The sequence below is a fragment of the Mercenaria mercenaria genome, chromosome 8, assembly GCF_021730395.1.
Source record: "Mercenaria mercenaria strain notata chromosome 8, MADL_Memer_1, whole genome shotgun sequence".
NCBI lineage: Eukaryota > Metazoa > Mollusca > Bivalvia > Venerida > Veneridae > Mercenaria > Mercenaria mercenaria.
Genome location: NC_069368.1, coordinates 72,589,261 through 72,604,575, shown reverse-complemented (window position 1 = coordinate 72,604,575; position 15,315 = coordinate 72,589,261). Strand labels below are relative to the sequence as shown.

Below are 15,315 nucleotides of genomic sequence, written 5' to 3'. Positions count from 1 at the left end.
CCATCCAAGGAACATCCCTGTGAAGTTCAACCAAAATTGGCCTAGTTGTTTAGGAGATGTTGTTTAAAGGAAACAGACAACCACTGACCACAATCACTTCGTGCTCAGGTGAGCTAATAATAAAAGACTTTTCTTCATTCGCTACACCTACACACTTTTGTTCAAAAGAAGTTTACGCCACTACAAATTGAAAGGTGTTCATCAGATTCTCTTTATGAAACAAGAGGGCCATGAAGGCCCTGTATCGCTCACCTGACCTATTGACCTAAAGATCATCAAGATTAACATTCTGACCAAGTTTAATAAAGATATGGTCATAAATGTGGCCTCTAAAGTGTTAACTAGCTTCTCCTTTGATTTGACCCTGTGACCTAGTTTTTGACCCAACATGACCCAGATTCGGACTTGACCTAAAGATCATCAAGTTTAACATTCTGACTAAGTTTCATGTAGATACAGTCATAAATGTGGCCTCTAAAGTGTTAAAAAGCTTTTCCTTTGATTTGACCCCATGAATTTTTGACCCCACATGACCCAGATTCAAACCTGACCTAAAGATCATCAAGTTTAACATTCTGACTAAGTTTCATGAAGATACAGTCATAAATGCGGCCTCTAGAGTGTTAACAAGTTTTTCCTTTGATTTGATCTAGTGACCTAGCTTTTGACCCCAGCTGACCCAGATTTAAACTTGACCTAAAAATCATCAAGATTAACATTCTGACCAAGTTTCATTAAGATACGGTCATAAATGTTGCCTCTACAATGTTAACTAGCTTTTCCTTTGATTTGACCGGGTGACCTAGTTTTTGATCCTACATGACCCAGATTCAAACTGGATCTTAAGATCATCAATATTTACATTCTGACCAAGTTTCATGAAGATATAGTCATATATGTGGCCTCTACAGTGTTAAGGTAGTTCTGCACATTAGGATCGAAATTTTTTCTACAATGTAGAATTTGATTAAACTCTGATCTTTCAAAACTTCCGAATATACTGAGAAAATTCAGCAAATAAAAAAGATAGGGTCGTGTGCTTGATTTTTTGCTAGACTGATTTGAAAAATTTCGACCTCACGCAATTTTTCATAATGGGACTCTATGGGAAAAACGCAATTTTCATAACATTTTCGCGAATAGAAATTTTTCTACAATGTAGATTTTAATGAAACTTCTAACAGTCGTAAATAAACATATGGCCTATAATATGGTAAAATAAAATGTATAGGTCCGTGTGCTTATTTTTGAGATATCTGGCTATGATTAAAGTGAACCGCCTATTTTAAGCTAATTTTAAGACATTATTTTGAATTATTTAACGTGTAAGATGTTTAATATCATATTTTAACTTTAGAAAGATAGTAACAGTGCCATTTCAGTACACTTACTCACGGGTTGCCCTTAACTCATAAACTGATTTTCGTTTCCGTACGCCGAATCCAGGCATTATTCTACGTTTTCCGGATAAATGACGTTACGCCATCACTTCCGGTTTATCAAACATGCAGAACTACCTTAACAAGCTTTTCCTTTGATTAGACCTGGTGACCTAGTTTTTGATCCCAGATGACCAAATATCGAACTCTTCCAAGATTTTATTGAGGGTAACATTCTGACAAAGTTTCATTAAGATTGAGCAAAAATTGTGACCTCTAGAATGTTAACAAGCTTTTCCTTTGATTTGACCTGGTGACCTAGTTTTTGACCCCAGATGACCAAATATCGAACTCTTCCAAGATTTTATTGAGGGTAACATTCTGACAAAGTTTCGTTAAGATTGAGCCAAAATTGTGACCTCTAGAGTGTTAACAAGCTTTTCCTTTGATTTGATCTGGTGACCTAGTTTTTGACCCCAGATGACCCAATATCAAACTCGTCCAAGATTTTATCAAGGGTAACATTCTGACTAAGTTTCATTAAGATTGGGCCAAAAATGTGACCTCTAGAGTGTTAACAGTCAAATTGTTGACCCCGGACAGACGGACGATGACGGACGCCGGACACAGGGTGATCACTAAAGCTCACCTTTGAGCACTTTGTGCTCAGGTGAGCTAAAAATTGTGGCGAATAGTGAAATATAAATTTAAATGTTAGATTTTGTTTTTGAGGCAAAGAAATACACTTTTGTTGTTCTGGCAAACTAAAGAAACCCTTAAAATAGAAAGTACAACCCTTTTATATTAACAATTATTCACCATGAACTAAAAAACAAGGGTTCCTTTTAACATGCATAACTGTTAGACCAAGTGAAAAGAAGCAATAACTTTGAATTTCTTACCCCATCAACTGTCATTTACACAATGTCATTCTGTACTTTGAACAGGAAAAATAGGCAAACAGAGAAGTGACATGCATCAAAAAATATTTACGCTTACAAAAATACCAGCAGCAAATCTGATGAACAACTTCTTAACTTGGTGAGGCCTTATCAGGTAATTTTAATTTTCAAACAGCAGAAACCTAGTGAAATGTATTTAAAAACACCTGGGAAATGTTACCCACCTATGTATCTGACTATTAACTGTATGAGAACCTTGTTGCAGATGTTCTTCCAATATTCATAAACCACTCAATTTCACTTTGTTTAAAACAAATCAAACGAAAATTTCTCTAAAAAGCAAAAAAAACAAACAAACAAAAACACCCCAACAAATGAGAGGGTCATGATGACCCTATATCGCTCACCTGTTAAAATCAGTCTTGGAATCATCAAGATAACATTCTTTCCAAGTTTCAAGAAGATAGGCTCATAAATATGGCCAAGCTTTTCCTTTGATTTAACAGGGTGACCTAGTTTTTGACCCCATATGACCTAGCTATCTTGGCACAGGAATCATCAAGATAAACATTTTTCCCAAGTTTCATGAACATAGGGTCATAAATGTGGCCTCTTGTGTGTTAACAAGCTTTTCCTTTGATTTGACCTGGTGACCTAGTGTTTAACCCCAAATGACCCAGTTTCTAACTTGGCCTAGAGATCATCAAGATAAACTTTATGTGCAAGTTTGTATCAAATCAAAGCATAAGTGAAACCTCTATATGGCTGAAAGGGCAAAAATAGAAAATTATGCCCCTTTTAGGGGCAGTAACTCTAGAAACCATGATGGAATCTAGCCTGTTTTCGAAAGGAACTAAGATTTTATTGTGACTTAAGTTGTGTGTAAGTGTGGTTAAAATCAAATGTAAAAGGTCACTTCTATCGTGTTCACAAGGTAAAAAATAACAAATTTTAGGGGTCAATCTGGTGCAGTAACTCCGGAACCTATGATTGGATCCAATGGATTCATCATGGAATTCAAGTTCTATTGTTGTTAAAGATATTTTGCAAGTTTGTATCAAATAAAACTAAAACTGAAGTCTCTATTATGGCTGCAAAATCAAAAATAGCAAATTTTGGCCCTTTAAGGGGCCATTACTCTGGAACCCATGATGGGATCTGGCCAGTTTTTGAAAGGAACCCAGATATTATGACAATACAAGTTGTGTGCAAGTTTAATTTAAATTGATTGCAAAATGTGGTCTCTAACATGTTCACAAGCCAAAACAGAAACAGAGATATTATGCCAATACAAGTTGTGCCCAAGTTTGATTAAAATTGATTGCAAAATGTGATGTCTATCGTGTTCACAAGAAATTGTGGATGGACGATGGATGAACGATGGGCGATCACAAAAGAACACCTTGTCACTACGTGACAGGTGAGCTAAAAACAAAAACAGCATGGTCACACTGACATTGATTTTGCTTCTGTCAAGGGAATTTACGCTGGTGAAAATGGTTATTTTTATCACCTATCAATATCTGCGTGACATTTATACTTATTCCAAATGGAACAACAGTGCGAGGAGGTAGTAGGAACCTTTCCCTGTGGAATGTAAGAGTCTCATATAACTCTGGTATCTTTAAGCAATCAGACTGTTAATAAAACACAACCTATGAGACAATTAAGAATATTTGTGTCCTTTGATCTTTGTTAGATATAACTATTTATGGAAACATTTCCTAGTCAATCTGAAAACAGACATGCAACATTTGATGATTTGTCTCTTTGTTGTCATTAAATTTTACTTTTTCTGGTCAACAGTATTTTGGTCATGTTACCGCTGTCAATTAACCTTGGAGTGTCTCTGTATTTATTCCTGGATCTTAACAACTTCCAAACACAGAAAACTGGTGGAGGATGAGTAAATCCAGACATCACAAACTCCCAATCTCTGGATTTCTTAGCTATCTAGGTAAATCAAAAATTTCAAGAAGTTAAAATTAAATCTGAGAGTCAAATATAACAACTTAGACCTTGAACAATCATCCATATTCCCAATGCTCCAGATAAAATCTCCAAGCATTAAACCTTTCATCAGCCTTTCAATCAAAACCCCATTAATCAAAACCCACTGGTAGCCACTGACAAAAGTGTTAGTTTGATTGAGCCTGTTCATGGACGGTATGCAAACCTCCATAGCAAACATCAATAGTTAAACATTCATTTAGTTCAGTGAACCTGCACATATGAAATTTCTCATAGGGAGAAGTAGAAATGTGACATTATTTCATCACAGAAACTTTGTGTCACGTTCACAAAACTGAAAAAGGAGACATTCAAGATAACGGTAGAGAAAAGAAAAAGGAATGATGACCAGAGATACATGACTATACATAAACAAAACTAACTCTACAGGTTTTATATGAGACTACTGGACATGCATATGATAATGAGCTTTTCAAAATCCTTGATATTAAAATATACATCCTCCATGATAGAAATACAGTAAAATTGAACTCACTATATCTTACACAAATCTTGAGAATAAAGGTTGTGATTATTGGTTGTTATTATAAAAGAATAACATTAATGATGTCAAGAGAACTGGTACCCATTAGAAACAATTTGATAAATCTGATTAGAATAAAGTCAACAATTTGAAGCTTTCTATGTATTTCTACCTTTACAAAACTGTAGTTTTATACCAATTTAAGCATACAAGAGAAAGCCACTTCATTTTTCTATATTCAGATATATCTTCCGATTTTTCTTGTCTCAAATTATTGTGCTATATGGTACATTTCCTCTTGATTCAGTTTGTACGCTTAATCCAACTAGATATTTTAATTTGTTAATATCTTTCCATGATGAATAAAAAAAAAACAACTAAAACTATGAAATAAACAATCATACCTAAATTTTGTACAGTAACTCTATATAATATAAAAAAACATTCAAAATTAATATTTACCTGTCAATGAGTCTATCTATGTCTTTTTGTTCAGAATCTGATTCTTCCTCATCCTCTTCATCATCGTCATCGTCCGTTTCCATTTCAGCTTCTTCCTGTCCCTCTGTGCCTGTCTCCCCATTCCGGCCCCCTTCCAATCCACCCTCCATTTCAGTTTGTCCAGCAGCTTCAACTCTCTCAATTGGCACCTCAATATCTTTGGCACTACTATCTTGCAAAACAGGACTATTTTTTTGAGCGTAAGATTCAGAATTTGCTAAATGTGATGAGGTAAAAGGAAAGTGAGATTCTTGCACACGTGACTCAGTGTCCTCACCACTCACCTCTTTATCTGTTTTAGGGGCTGCTGGCCCAAAACTTCTCCCCTTTGTGACTAATCCCATTTTACTACTAGGTGAAATTGAGAGTGGTTTTATTTTCCTTTCTGGCTGGCTCCCTGCATCGCTGTATCCACGGTACTTTGAAATTAGACTCTGTAACCTATCGCCACCTTTTTCACTTTGGCTCCGCTTGATTTGTTCTACAAAATACAACAACTGAGAAACTGAGAAATGTACTTAATAGCCATATGTCTTACAGTTCAAAATAATTTCTGAAAATCTAAAATACTTACCTGGTTAAATCTTGCGTGTTTTCCCCTAAACCAAATAACAATAGAAAAACAAGAGGACCATGATGGTCCTGAATCGCTCACCTCTTCCAACATGACCCAGTTTTGAGTATAACGTCGTTTTTTCTATTATTTGACATAGTGACCTAGTTTTTGAGCTCATGTGACCCAGTTTTGAAATTGACCTAGATATTATCAAGATAAAAATTCTGACCAATTTTCATGAAGATCCATATAGAGAGGTCACAAGGTTTTTCTATTATTTGCACATGACCCTGTTTCGAACTTGATCTAGATATCATCAAGATGAACATTCAGACTAATTTTCATACAGATCCCATGAAAAATATGGCCTTTAGAGAGGTCACAAGGTTTTTCTATTATTTGACCTACTGACCTAGTTTTGAAGGCACGTGACCCAGTTTTGAACTTGACCTAGATATCATCAAGATGAACATTCAGACCAACTTTCATACAGATCCCATGAAAAATATGGCCTCTAGAGAGGTCACAAGGTTTTTCTATTATTTGACCTACTGACCTAGTTTTTGATGGCACGTGACCCCCTTTCGAACTTGACCTAGATATCATCAAGGTGAACATTCTGACCAATTTTCATGAAGATCTCATGAAATATATGGCCTCTAGAGAGGTCACAAGGTTTTTCTATTTTTAGAATTACTGACCTAGTTTTTGACCGCACGTGACCCAGTTTCGAACTTGACTTAGACATCATCAAGATTAACATTCAGCCCAACTTTCATACAGATCCCATGAAAAATACGGCCTTTAGAGAGGTCACAAGGTTTTTCTATTATTTGACCTACTGACCTAGTTTTAGACGGCATGTGACCCAGTTTCGAAATTGACCTAGATATCATCAAGGTGAACATTCTGACCAATTTTCATGAAGATCTTTTGAAATATATGGCCTCTAGAGAGGTCACAAGGTTTTTCTATTTTTAGGCCTACTGACCTAGTTTTTGAAGGCACGTGACCCAGTTTTAAACTTGACCTAGATATCATCAAGGTAAACATTCTGACCAATTTTCATGAAGATCTTGTGAAATATATGGGCTCTAGAGAGGTCACAAGGTTTTTCTATTTTTAGACCTACTGACCTAGTTTTGGATGGCACGTGACCCAGTTTAATACTTGACCTAGATATCATCACGATGAACATTCTGACCAATTTTCATGAAGATCTTGTGAAATATATGGCCTCTAGAGAGGTCACAAGGTTTTTCTATTTTTAGACCTACTGACCTAGTTTTTGAAGGCACATGACCCAGTTTCAAACTTGACCTAGATATCATCAAGGTGAACATTCTGACCAATTTTCATGAAGATCTTTTGAAATATATGGCCTCTAGAGAGGTCACAAGGTTTTTCTATTTTTATATCTACTGACCTAGTTTTTGATGGCACTTGACCCAGTTTCGAACTTGACCTAGATATCATCAAGATGAACATTCTGACCAAATTTCATAAAGATCCCATGAAAAATGTGACCTCTAGAGTGGTCACAAGCAAAAGTTTACGGACGCACGCACGCACGCACGGACTGACGGACGGACGACGGACACCGCGCGATCACAAAAGCTCACCTTGTCACTTTGTGACAGGTGAGCTAAAAAATAAGATGAAAATGTTCAAATAAGAAGGAAATGTGTTCAAAAGAAAGCTTCCAAACTGAGCTTGAAGACTACTATAATCTTAACGTAACATAATTATTATCATGAATTCTCATGCAAAATTTTGTGATATTAGTCAAGAGAATTAAGTAATCAGTCTTTAGAAATCATTTCTCTTCTCTGTAATATATTACACATTAATTTATCAACAATCAAATATGTCATATATTTCTTAAAGCTCCTAGAAATACTCTGAATTTTGTTAATCTCAGCAAAAATGAAGGAACCCTTGTAATAAACTGCCCATGTTTTGAAATTTCAATCATTTAATGACCATATAAATAAATATAAGACAAATTTGGTTCATAGTTTGACTCCTATAGAAACTGTGACAGCCTGAAATATGTCTGTAAAATGACATTTCAAGGCAATTCAAACCATGAACATTATTTCTCCAGTGTTTTTCAGAACTTTTCCAAGAATTCTCTGGGAAGCTGACTTGTATTCTGTATGTTCTATTCTGTATGTTCTATTCTGTATTGTTCTATTCTGTATGTTCTATTCTGTATTGTTCTATTCTGTATGTTCTATTCTGTATGTTCTATTCTGTATGTTCTATTCTGTATGTTTAATGTCTTTTGCTTAACAAAAGAAAAGGCTTAAACAAAACATTGTTATTATGTGTCATTATTAAATACAATAATGATACAAAAATGTATCAGAGACTAAAGGAAATAACATTATCACTTCATGCAGATATCATCGAGGACAATTTGTTACTGCTGAAAAAGATTCTTTGGAGACGTCCGTGGGCGTAAACTCAAAATTTCTACAAGACAAGATTCAGCTATAGATTTTTCAAAGAAATGCTACAATTTCATTTCATACCAAATCACCAATGATGTTGGGTACTTGTCTTTGATATTAAAGATGATATTTAACACTTCACAATGACTTTGTAATCCAATAATCCTGTCTAGCTGATTTCATTATATAGCAACAAAGTTATATTAGCAACAGATGTCATTACGTCTAAGATGGCACATATAATTGGTAAGTTAGAAAAAAGGTGAAGGATAACTAAAACTTTTTTTCTGCTATTAAAGGCATAAGTAGCTCACTGCTGAATTTCTGTTGTATAATATTATTCTTGCTGCCAACCTGATTCACACAGTCTTTACAGTTACAAGAAAAACAAGACTATTTCTTATAGAAAAATGTCCTCCCACTGAATGGGGTATCTGTCATAATTGCTGCCACAGAAACCACATTTTTTACACTGAAACTTAATTAAAGAACCTGCATATACTCCAATAACCTACAGTCTATCAGTCAGGTTTCAAGAAAAAAATTCTTGTACTTCGAAAGTTAACAAAATATCTATATTTTGTGTGCAAGGAGATGGACAAAAAAAAAACTGAAAAAAAAAAAAACCAAAGGTGGTCAAAACACAAGGTCTGTCAGGCTACCAGAAACATACTATTTTCTTCTTAGGTCTAATATAAATCGATCCAAGAGAAATAAAATAGGCACCAAGCAATTTAAGTATTTAAGTGTCATGTATTTCACATTTCAAGTACAATCATGCTTGTGAGATTTTATAACTGTATTTTAATAGAGAAAAGACACAAAGCATAACAATAATTATAATATGAGCCGTGCCATGGGAAAACCAACATAGTGGGTTTGCGACCAGCATGGATCCAGACCAGCCTGCGCATCTGCGCAGTCTGGTCAGGATCCATGCTGTTCGCTTTCAAAGCCTACTGGAATTAGAGAAACTGTTAGCGAACAGCATGGATCCTGACCAGACTGCGCGGATGGGCAGGCTGGTCTGGATCCATGCTGGTCGCAAACCCACTATGTTGGTTTTCTTATGGCGCGGCTCATATCAGCTTCCCTGTTAAACAAAAGAAACTGAAAGTGTGATGTTATTATGCAACCAAATCACAGCTTGAATATAACAGTTACTCAGTTATAACATCCAACATCACAGAGGCGAGCTGAAAATGAATGATACAGAACAGGCAAATATTTGGAGGATGCTGTCAAGTCCGTTGATAGCAACCCTTGATTGAAAAAATATAACTCAAATATCTACATTCTTTTGAATAAAATCTTTGTTTATTATTATTATTATTATTATATTCCTTGCCTTCTAAATATATCTAGAGAAAATGTGAAATCTGGTGTGCATCAGCAAAAGATCCATTTGATCTTAAATGTAAAAGAAACAAGTATATTTGTTTTGTTTTAAATTCCATATCTTTTTAATGGTTTTAACCAGGGGTGTGGAATTCCTATGTCCGACTTGTCCGACTCGGGACTTTTTGCCGGCGGACAAGTGAGTTTTTGCATTCCGTTTGTCCGCGGACAAGCACAAATTTTCTGGTTTGAAATGAAAAAAGGAAAGAAAAATTTATAAAAGCTGAACAGTGCTTCAAGTTTATGGAGTTTATGAAAGAATTTGACGTACGAAACGGATGTTTCACCCGCCGAGGTCCTCTCGATTTCTCCAGATTTGGGAAAAACCATACTGCGTCTAAATATAGCAGCTCTTTCTCTGCATTGTGATTGGTTCCCTGTCACGATCTCGTGTGATTTTTGCACACGGTAACTCGGCGAATAGAAACCGGAAACGTAAACAATTATCACAAAGTTTTGGACAAATTCGTTGTTACAACTTCGTCTGCAAACAACTGTTGATTTGTTATCTCAAACTAAGGTCTGTCCAAGTCTAATCACATTGTAACTGGTATATCAATCAAATGTTAAAACTTTCATGTAGAGTTAATACACGAATGTTATCATAGTGAATAGTGTGTTGAAATAATAGTTCAAAGAATAAGATGGAATCCTGCTGAGCTATACGTATCAGACTTTTTGTAAAACATGAACAGCTACAGTATTATACTTTATTATGTTTGCTTTTGTTACTACTTGTAGATTATTGTCAAAAATAAAGAATTATTTGCATGCTAAAATGTTGAAAATCCGGGCAAGTAAGTTTTGAGTGCGGGCAAGTAGATTTTTAAGTCTCGTTTGTCCGTGGACAAGTGAAAAATATTGGGATTTCCACACCCCTGTTTTAACAAAATTTTTACCCAGTTTCAATCATTATTTAATTTTCAGTGCTATTGCACTGCATGATCTCATTGAAAATCTGCTGTAAAATACTTAATAATGTATCTTATCACTGCCATTATTTCTGTAAAGTTTCAGCAAAACCTTTCCATTATGACTAAATATATTCATAACACTAAACACTTATCAGCTTATAGCTAAATATCTGCCTCCAAGAGTAATATGGCACTATTTATAAGCCTTTATTATATTACTGTAATTTACAGAATGAAGTAACCCTTATAACACATAGCAAGAGCAAATAGATTAATCTGGCTACCACAAACTTGTATATAATTTCAACAACAAACCCTTCATGAAAGCACTTTATTAAAGCAGGGCCTCTCAAATATGCTGGCTTAGAAAGCTTTGTAAGTTTGATGAAAGCCTGCAGCCCTTTGTAAGTAAATACAGGGACCTGGATTTTGGTGGTGGGTGCTTTAATCAGTAAACAAAACTAATGAAAACTTGATGTGACAGTTAATCAGGAAACCGTTAGGTTCAGATGGTATTAGTTTTCCCGGAACAGAGGAACGGATGTATGGATGGAAATGAGAGCTATATTAAGATGGTATTTGGTGAAACATGCTAGCAACATGGCTGTGAAGCTTTATTTAGCTTAGCATCCACACACTTTTCCTAAGTACAGGCTAAATGAGGACATAACCCTGTTGAGAAAAAAATCCTTCAAACATTGTAAAAAAAATTACAATAATTTGGTGGAAATAAACCCCAAAATATATTTCCTAACATAAAACAAAAGAAAGATTATTTTAAATGGATAAAACATATAATAAAAGTCTTAAAACATCTACATTAAGTATCAGACACTTAAGGAAGAAAAAATGTTGTCAACTAAATCTAAATCTAAATTCTACATATCTACAGTACCTTAATCTTAGGTACACATTTCAATTGAAAGATAAGGAGATTTTTCTACTTTAGATTAGAGTTATGTCCCTTAACCATAAGCCTGTCAGAGTTGCCAGACTTACTAGAGATAAATTTAGATCCATAATTCCCAGGAACTACTTCAATACCTTCTGAGGTGTCAGACTCGGTCGAGGTTTTAGTTAATGACCGAGACTCACGTTTAAACAACGACTCTGCAGGTTGCAGTCGTTTAATAATGTCACTCCCCCTATCCTGTATTAGAAAATTCATATTTCATTTCAAACATGACGTACTTGATTGTATTATGCATTATATCACCATTTTTTCTTGACTGTTTTTTCTTTCTATTTGCCTATGCAAGACAGTATAGTTCGGCCCCGTGTTTTGAGCCGTGACGGAATGATACACTTTTTCAATTTGGTTATATTGATATTCGGTCCATACCTGGCTGAAAAACCTCTGTAGAGTAAGTTGATATGTTTTTTTTGTTTGCCATGAACTTGATTATATTGCTGGCGCAATTGGTAGAGTGTAATGATTACAAACCGTGATGTGCGAGTTTAAGCCCAGATTACGGCCGTATTTTTTTTCTAGTATACATTATTTTTATTTTTATTTTAGTCAAGAGTCTTTGACTTATTTTTTTTTTAAACCATTTTATATATTTTAATAATAATATTTGACTTACTTTTTTTTTCATTGTTTCTATATTTTAATATATTTTGCTACTTTTATTTCAATTTAATTCATGACACATAATTTCAACTTCACCTGTATTTTTGACTAGCTAACACTGTGATCATTAACTAATTGTTCAATGAACTGCACAATTTCCTCGTGCAATGTTTATTGAAACAAACAATTAAAATTTTTTTTTTTAAAAAATGTGAACTTACCAAGGCTTGAACCTGGAAAAGCAAGTTTGTTAAGCCAATGCCATATCCTTTGGGCCATGCATTCATTTACATTTATCGATAACTTATACCGCTTACTATGTATTACATTTATGCTCTTACCCTTTTTCAGCAAATTAACTGTCCTGCATAAATTAGTCACGGCTCAAAAAACATGGTCGACCTATATACTAGCTTGTTTATATGACTGTGTAATTCTTGTGTGTGTAAAGAAAACTGAGATTGAAGTTGTAGATTTTTGTAATTAACTGTATAGCAAGATAAAAATACTGTAATATTTTTATGTAATTTAACAAATGCAAATTGCACATAAAATGTAGTTACTGTATAATTGTAAAAGAATGTAGATATATATTTTCTATTGTTCACATATTTTTTCCTAAAGCAGTTGGTAACGATTTAATGCTTCTTGAAAATTATTAGAAATAATAAGTTAATGTACCTGACTTCGTGATCTCCCTATAAATACACTTGATACGCCTCCTTTAAAAATGACAATAACATTTTAATAAACATCATTCTGGAAACAAAATACTCTGGCTTTGGACAAAATCATGTAGTTGTTATTATATATAAAGTTAGGTGACTTAAAGGTCATTTCACTGTCTCATATTCTGAAATGTGTAACATGACACCTCAATATTACTGGAAACTTGTTTTCAGACTTGAAAATATTAAATGTGTATTAAAAGTCATGCTGGCGAAGCTAGAGGCAAGTGTAAGGTTGCATAGACAGTTGCTGATGCTGGAGTTGGCATTCATAGTTGGAGTTGCTGCGGAGCAGGTACCCAGGGCCCATTAGTGGGGTTGCTTCTAGTATAATTTGGCTGGGTGTGAGCCATGGACAGCGGGCTCTCTTGTTGACAATAAAACACAGCATCTTCAGCAGCAAAACTTTTTACAAAATGTTTACTATTTTATGAATTATCATGATACTATATACTGAGAATAATTACTTTTCATGGACGAGTTCATTGACAAAACTAAACCCTAATGAACAAGCCGAAATCCCATTCATTTGATCTTCTATACTTGAAATCCATGAATTAATATCCACATGAACTAACTGTTCTGATCAAAACCATGAAATTTCAGGCCCATGAAACTAAATGACTTCATACGATGTATATGGTAATTAAACATTGTGTACAGTAAAACACCACTCGCTCGAGGTCGCAAGAGGATGAGCAAAATGCTCGAGTTATCCAAGCTTTTGAGCGACCCAAACACTGACCAATATAAGAAAAAAAAAGGTTTGTTTTACCAATATCAATTGTCATCACGACCATTTGCAGATTAAACGGTGATGCGTAATAATAACATGCTTGTGACATTTAAAAAAAACGTATTACAAACGTTATCTATGATAGACGTTTCAATACGTTAATTTGTAAATGGCACATGTGAAGAAACAACTAGGACTTCTTATTTTTATTTATCAACAAGTGCATATCAAAATTTTCGTCTCAATTTTATGAAAAGGCTATATTATTTCCTTCATTTGCATGAAACAACTGCTGATTAAAATACTAAGATCTTATGACAGTCTTCTCGATCCTGCAGAAAAGAAGATTTAAGTAATCAGTTATTCATCTATATCTGATCAATAAAACTTTCGTTCAACCTTTTATCAATAATTAATCTCATTATTGAGTTCGCCAGAAGCAATAAAGAGTAAATTAATACACAGGGATCACATGTCATGCTCGAGCGATCAAGTTATCGGTGCTCGACCCAGCCGTGGTAATTTCGCATAGAAAATAGAAGGAAATCGGCCGGGACCACATGAATTGCTCGAGCGAGCCCGGTACTTGAGTCATGGATGCTCGAGCGAGCGGTGTTCCACTGTAATTATACACATACAGAAATTTACATTAATCTGCAGAACTTTACGTAGGTCTTTGTAAATATTCTTTAATGAGACAGTCATACAGCAATTTATGTTATCTAAATGAAAGACAAATTATTTTGTTTGGTGCTACAAAATTAATACAATACACCAATATTAAAGTTTTCAGGCAGACAATCATTATTCATCCAATCCAGGTAGAAAATTGAAAACTAATAACAAAGCTGATGTGAGCATAAATAACAGAAAAGATGAAAAGTTTTTGTGATCAACCCTTCAGATGATTGCTTTTGTGGTCCAGACTAACTGTCTTCTTCATATAACATATTGAAATAGATTAGTCTCAGTGGCAACCTCTAGGGACCTTCACCTTTGTAAGTAAAATCTGTGATATATCAATTTGGTATCTCATTCCAAAAAAAATCTTTTCTTTACAATAACTGCCTAAATAATAAAATGTCATTTAATATACAATCAATTAACAATATTAGTGCAGATATCAATAAACAATATTAGTGCTTGAAAAAATAATTGTTTTATTTTGTTTCGTCTTTCTATTGCCCAAGTTTTATAGCAATTACAAATGAAGCAAAGAACAGTTTCATTATCAATAGATATGTAACAAAGTCTAAAAAATACTATGGTCAAAGTCTGTCCTGTACACATTTTACAAGATGGTACCATTTCATCTTCAGATAAAGTTTTCTTCATTGTATCACTGTGACCTTGACAAGAAGACTCATTTTTCTACCAAAAATAGACTGATTCGTACAATATTTTGTACATTTTTATGATAACTAAAGGGAGATTATATCTGTAACAATTAAAGGGAGGTAATATTCACCTGACTGATGATCCTTACTGCCGTCCTCCACTTTCCTGAAAATAAAAATAAAGGAAAAGTATTGATGTATGCTCTTAATAATATTAAAAATGTACCGTAATGTCATATTAAAAGAAGTAAAAATTTAACAAACATTAACCAGAAGTTTTAATATTTAGGCAAAAAAATCGTTTTTCCTGAATGTAAAAGGAGAGTCAGCCATGATGGCCC

At 34.3% G+C, this 15,315-nt stretch overlaps 1 protein-coding gene across 1 annotated transcript in view; it reads right to left on the bottom strand.

Annotated features, from left to right (window-relative positions):
* The window catches only part of LOC123566099 (myosin heavy chain, non-muscle-like), a 183,160-nt gene that overhangs the window by 35,865 nt on the left and 131,980 nt on the right, over positions 1-15,315 (bottom strand). Inside the window, exons 34-37 of the mRNA XM_053549186.1 lie at positions 15,106-15,140; positions 12,855-12,895; positions 11,600-11,750; positions 5,238-5,757 (exon numbers count right to left, since the gene is read on the bottom strand). Coding sequence (XP_053405161.1) covers positions 5,238-5,757; positions 11,600-11,750; positions 12,855-12,895; positions 15,106-15,140 — 747 coding nt within the window. The remainder of the gene's footprint in view (positions 1-5,237; positions 5,758-11,599; positions 11,751-12,854; positions 12,896-15,105; positions 15,141-15,315) is intronic.